Genomic DNA, 6,425 nt, shown 5'->3' with positions numbered 1-6,425 from the left:
TTTTTTTTAACCGTGAATGAGTCACCATTTAAAAACTCTACAGTGCTCACAGCAGAAGATCTGGATCTGAATGGTGCTACTTATTAGGGAAGTCAGCTTATTAGCTGCAATCAGGGAAGTTAATAAGATCTAGAAGAAATGGATTGGGCTGTATATCCATGTAAGCAATACCAAACTAGAACATCTACATAATCTGTAAAAGTATTAAAAAAGATGCACTCACTAACTCAGTGAGGGTAGCTCTGAGTTTCCTTGGTTTCCACAGGCAAGAAAAGTAAAAAGTTGAAATTATCTATAATTTTTATAAGCAGACACACACATATTATTTTAAATCCCCACAGGATATTTCACTGCTTTTAAGTGACTCACAATAAATCTCACTTGTTTCTGTTGAAACAAATGAATTAGCAGTGGAAAATAAATTGTTCTTTTTATTGCATCACAGACATTTTTTCTGACTGAACAAGAGCGCATGATTTCCCTATTTCAGTGGCAACAGACCCCATTCAGGTCATGTCTTTCTCTATGAAATGTCAACCGGTGATGTAGTGTAGCAGCCTTGTTGGATTTTGCACACAGTGAGGCAAGAATATGCAGAATCAATGACCCAAAGATGACCTCATCTCCAAGTAGATGAAAAAATGAATTGTAATGAAGCTCAAAATGCTGACATCTCTATAGCCTGTGGCGCTGCTCAGAATTACCCTCTGTGTGAAGAAAGACTGAAAAAGATATAATTGGGGCTGGGTTATTTACAATTAAATGAGTTTGTGTTTTTGCAGAATGATTCATTATACTAGAAAGCATTCATTTTTTATTTGCAGACTGTATAGGTCTAATCTGTTTGCCCTGCACATTAGCTGTTTGAATACCAATGGTGTGATGTGCTTTACTGTTGTAGTGTCGGACAACACTGATTTCATTCAAGGGAGAACAGCTGAAAAAAACAGTAAAGAAGATTTAAAAGAGACTGCAATTCTTGCTGTGTCATCTGTAGTTCTTGCCATCTACCTAATATTTCTGGTTTGTTTTTGTGTGGCTTTTAGAAAATGCAGAATGCAAAAATGGTAAGTTTTCCAGTCATGAGCTGTGTCCATGCTATTTAGATCCCTTTACTGCACCTTTGAGTTCTCTGCAAGCTGGAAGCAGACATGATAGTAGGACTCAGGCTGTGTAATATCCTGTTAGTTACTATGTCGTACATTTTTTGAAAGATGCTCTCAATGACACCCCTAATCCCCAGTAATGAGAGGGCTGTAAGTTTTTGGATAATGAAGTAAGGCTCTACTCTAAATGTAGAATTAAAAAACTATGTTAGAACGTGGTAAGCACTAGGAGAGGCTGCACATGCAAATGAAAAGGAAATGCAGAAATTATAACAAAATATAAATTACATTACTTCCAAGAGCCTATTCACTAAACTGTGGTAAGATGAGATTTTCCTCTTGTATCAGTTGAAATCTTGAAAAAAATAAAATTCAGTAAAGCTAAAATTCAGTCATTTATTATCCATATATATATATTTATGGTATCTGTTAAGTTTCCACTGAATCCCTCTAGTCAGAATCATAGCATCACAGAATCATAGAATGGCCTGGGTTGAAAAGGACCACAATGATCATTCAGTTCCAACCCCCTTCTGTGTAGAGTCACCAACCATCAGACCAGACTGCCCAGAGCCACATCCAGCCTGGCCTTGAATGCCTCCAGGGATTCAACCTCCTTGGGCAAGAATAACATAATTATTTTTATTCTGTGACTCAGGAATACTTGTCGTACCTTTGGACGCTCATCTGAACAGCAGAGATCGGCAGAAGGTGGGATGAATGCAGATGGCTCACACAGGAAATGCTCAGACTCAGAAACTGTACCTCTTATGCACTCAGTTGATGAGCTATTCACTGCTGTTGCATCCAATCGCAGTAGAACCTCTTTGTCTGAAGACTCAAATTAAAAGTGAAATTGAATATAATCTTAGTGCCAGCCACCGACAAGCTTTAAGAGCTGGCTTATGAGCAACTATGATTCTGGAAATACTGCTTGTGATTCACTGAGTGTGTAACTCAGTATTTCCTGACAGCATGGAATAAACTTTATGTTCTAATAGGAGATGTGGGCAGCTGAAACTGTCCTGACACGAATTCAGCCACCATCAGTGTCTCGTGATGAACAGGGATGGAGTGATGCAATCTCTAAAAAGTACTTATTTTCTGAATAAATATTTTCTGAGCTAAAATTAATGAACAGGATTTTGGAAAAAGAAGTATCCTTTCTTTGGAAAAGATAGAAAAGTATGTGTGCACTTGGAATGTTTTTGCATTAGCAGCCGTGTATTCTGTTTCTATGTATACCATAACATGCAGGCTCAGACAACAGCGAGGCAGATATTCTTGTTAGAAAAAGAAGATCTCTTGGCGTATCTTTCTAATAGAGTTTTTCTACTGTATTTTTCTCTTTCTCCTCTCTTCTGCCATAACATCACACTTCGCCACCCCTACCCAACAGCAGCAATACAGCTGTTGACACTACTGACATGAGGAAGAAAAGTGCTGTGACCCAGAGGTCAGAAGTAGAGGCAGATTCTGCAGAAAACTTCTGTTGAGAAATTTCAAGAACTGGAGCATGAAAAACTGGGTTTCCAGGTCTCTAAATGCAACTGGTTTAGAAAAACTGCTTGGCTGCAGACTTCTGAAGCAAGCTGAAAATGCAGGAATCTTTCGATTAATTTTTGTGATCTTTCATATACAAGAAATTATACATTTTGAAATTATTTCTGTCCCACAATATTGAAATACAAAGTAGTTATGCAATTTCTTCTTTCTGGCATCTAGTTATTAATAGATTTATTTTTTCCAGCCACATCACTAGCCAGCAGGTGGCTGTTAACAGCCCATTTCCAGTTAGTTTCTTCATTCTTTTTATTGTTAGTACTTCATGTTTTCAGCATTTTGAAGTTGTCCTCGGCCATCTGAAATTAAAGTTGCCTTGGGGATAGCACTCAAGCTCATTCGATCTCTATGTGGAAAAGAGTGCAGAACAGCATATAAAAGTGATGGTGCTTTCATAGAATCATAGAAGTTGCAAAAGACATCCAAGATCACTTAGTTATCCCATCACCACCATGGCCACTAAACCATGTCCCTCAGTGCCATATTTCCCTTTTCTTGAACACCTGCAGGGACCATGACTCCCACCTCCCTGGGCAGCCTGTTCCAATGCCTCTCTGCTCCTTCTGAGATTTTTCCCAATATCCTACATATGTTGACTTGATTTCCCAAACTAAACTTGTTTCTGATACTGCTAGCCGTCTCATGAATGTGTTCATGAGATTAGAATGCTGGCTTTCCTAATGGAAGAATTTCGTGGGGAGAAGTTGCATGCAGGCATTTCTTCTTTTTAAATTCTCTACTACCTCTGATTATGTTCCTGATAATTTCAAACTGGAGGTAACACTTAACTGTAAATGGTTACCTGCACATTCTATGTCACATCCAGCTCCACTTGTCTGGAATGCTTTTCTTCTTCCCCAAGCATAAACTTACCCTGAGTATGAGCTTGAGAAGTGTATTAATAGGGAAAGATTAAGGATGTAGTAGTATCAAAAGCAACAAAAGAGCTGAAGACACTGTCAGTTTATGTGTAGAAGTAGGCAGGTGTAAATCAGTAGGGATATACAAAGGATATTAGGATGTGAGATATTTGGAATAATGATTGTTGGGAGTTGGGAGTATTATGTTCTTGATTATAGATAAAGACACTTTGGGGCTATGGAATAGCTATTGTAGGTGACACTGAGATGTCTCCTCTTAAAAATAGGTGCAGTGTTGAAACTATCAGGGTGGAATACAGTGAATTTGCAAATAATCTGTTCCATGATGGTTCCCTGGGCAACATGATCTGCAGCCTTAGGTGTTAGCAACACCAGGGGAGCTGAATGCAGAGTAGAGGAGAAACAGCTCTGAAGGTGGAGTGGACTAGAAACAATGTCACGAGGCTCCACTATGACAGTGCAGAGATGGGAACTCAGTGGTCCTATGGAAGTGATAAACTGCATGGCTATTAGTTTGAGCCAGTAGGAGTTCTTCTTGGATTTTGTTGTTGTTGTTGTTGTTGAAAACACATCCCTGGGTGAACTTTCCTCATTATTCATTGTAATATACCAAAGCACACATCCATCCCACACCTCTGCAGACAGTGCATGTATCATTGGCAATCCAAATTGCCAGTCTGTTGCTTCAGTAAACAGCACTGTTCACTAATCTAGCCATGAGAGCCTATCTGATTGCAACTAGATGAGTTGGGCATTAATAGTTCTATACTGAATTCAGCCAGTGCTAAACTGGGCATCTCTCAGGATGTAATCCCAGCTGCCTATAGCCCAGCTGGAATCAGGACAAGCTGGAATGCAAGGGGGTTTATTTTCCACCAAGCCTTTTGACCCTTTAATGCAACATGGAGGAAATGTGTTCTGGTGTAATGTGCTGTGGAAGGCAGAACAACCCACTAACAGGTAAGCCAATGCTTACCATGCCTCTTTTTGTCTAACCTACAGACTAGATCTTTCTGGCAGGCAGATACCATTGTTTCAAAGCCCTCCAGTAAAGTATTTTACAAGATCATAAGCAACCTGCAAAAGGGATAAAATAAGGAAAAGTAAGTCCTGCTTGTATATAACAAGTAGCAATTTATAATTGTGCAGTAAAATTAGTAAAAGAAATGCAAATAGAAAAACAAGTAATGTATATCCCCAATAACGTAGTATATTCTTCTGTCCTACGCTTTGTGATGATTTCTGGATGGCTGCTTCACATAGCATCAAAAACTTAAAAATATATGCTCATTTTTTGAAGTTAGGCAAACAGTGTCAAACTGGACAATGAAAGAACAATATTATTCCTTGTATCTTACAAGTATCAGCAGACTCTTCAAGCAGATAATTCCTACCACCTTACTTTTATGTTCAAATAGCAGTCATAGTAACTAATTGGTGAGAATACTGGATTGACATCTGCTTGCACGTTTCCATTGTCACACTGAGCTTCGCTTTTTTTTTTTTGAATCAAGATGTATATGAAATACTGCTATAAGATACTGACTTTGCTCTCAGTAGCTCTTGGTACGTATTTAAGATGGCAACAGGTGATGCACTACAGTAGATGTAACATATACATTTTGTCTATGTGACTAGAAAAAAGAATACCCTGCATATGAGACAGCAGATTTTATGACTCCAGTCAATTCCTGCTCTGAGCAGTATATACACTTCTACAGCCTGTGAAGGCAGGGATTACTATGTGATGATACCTGTAGTAAAATATCACTGTATTGTATACAGCTAGAGCTACACAGCACACCACATCTTGTTCTCCATCAGGCTGAGTTTTGGTTTTCTTTAATAAAATCATTTTTGAATGAAGCTTTGCTCCTGTCTTAAGCAGCTTCTTCAGCAGAGCAGTCAATGCCTGCATAGGTGAACTTCTCATATAGGGTGGTATTCACATAAGTCTGGAAAGGAAGTAAACAGAAAGAGTGTGACACAAAATGCATTTCTCAGTAATCCTAAACGATACTACTGATGGCCTAATTTTTATCTAGGGATTTGTTCTTACCTTTCTTTCTTCCAGCATCCTGTTCAGTGACACCAGTATCTGAGCAAATGATGGTCTTTCGTAAGGTTTTTCCCTCCAGCACTGTCTCATTAGGTCATACCTTTAAAATTGAACACCAACACATGCTGGTTTAGACACATAGGTGAAAGCTATGAGTTCATGTTTTTTGGAAAATTGTACACGTTCCATTAAAAAGAAGCCCACTTCTGCACTCAAAAAAAAAGAAAAAGAAAAAAAAGAAGTAACTTTTATGTTTTTTTAACAATTCTGCGATTAGTTTATTTCAGACATTCTCTCCTGTAGCAGATGTGTTACTCTTCTTGTTTTGTTTGCTCAGGGAACTTACACTTCATCATCACAGTTGAGAGGCTTTTCCAGTCTGTACCCTTGAGGCAGTTTTTCATAGAGTTCTGCACAGGTCATTCCACAATATGGTGTTCCACCTGAAGCAGATTCAAAACATTGTTCTGATGCTATTTTTTTTATGAAAGAAAATATAATTTCGTAACGGAAATGAAAAGCAATGTCTAACTCTTATCCATATCTAAAACAAATCCATTAGTTCACTTAGTAAGGAAATCTGATAATAAATTAGACCAGAATTGTTGTCAGCCCAGTGTGCAGTGTGCACCTTTAACAGTTTGTACCTCTTGGCCAGCAGATCACATGGCACACTCAGACACAAATGGAAAAGTCTGTGTGGCAGTCAGAGGCTACGTCACTTACATCACGAATAGAGATATGAAAAAAAAACCCTCTAAATTTGGCTAATGATAAAAAATTTTCTTCAGCAGTGCTGGAATAGGAGACGTGGCA

The 6,425-nt window shown here is 38.4% G+C and overlaps 2 protein-coding genes across 5 annotated transcripts in view; one reads left to right on the top strand and one right to left on the bottom strand.

Moving 5' to 3' along the window:
- LOC109364099 overlaps positions 1-2,881 on the top strand; it is an 8,799-nt gene extending 5,918 nt beyond the window's left edge. For 2 of the 4 annotated variants that reach the window (XR_002110103.2, XM_019610690.2), the window contains 2 exons: positions 902-1,067; positions 1,765-2,499. Coding sequence is in view for 3 of the 4 variants with exons in the window: in XM_019610690.2 (XP_019466235.1) it covers positions 902-1,067; positions 1,765-1,954 (356 nt within the window). In the remaining variant the exon portion in view is untranslated. The other 2 variants (XM_019610692.2, XM_019610691.2) reach the window with 2 other exon arrangements.
- Positions 2,882-4,664: 1,783 nt separating this feature from the next.
- Positions 4,665-6,425, bottom strand: part of TEK (TEK receptor tyrosine kinase) — a 37,452-nt gene continuing 35,691 nt past the window's right edge. Inside the window, 3 exon segments of the mRNA XM_010726162.3 lie at positions 4,665-5,505; positions 5,610-5,709; positions 5,956-6,052. Of these exon segments, the coding sequence (XP_010724464.1) occupies positions 5,431-5,505; positions 5,610-5,709; positions 5,956-6,052 (272 nt within the window). The 3' untranslated portion in view covers positions 4,665-5,430.

This window comes from Meleagris gallopavo, chromosome Z, assembly GCF_000146605.3.
Source record: "Meleagris gallopavo isolate NT-WF06-2002-E0010 breed Aviagen turkey brand Nicholas breeding stock chromosome Z, Turkey_5.1, whole genome shotgun sequence".
Taxonomy (NCBI): Eukaryota; Metazoa; Chordata; class Aves; order Galliformes; family Phasianidae; genus Meleagris; species Meleagris gallopavo.
Note: the sequence above shows the minus strand (reverse complement) of the source record. Positions and strands in the feature narration are given on the sequence as shown.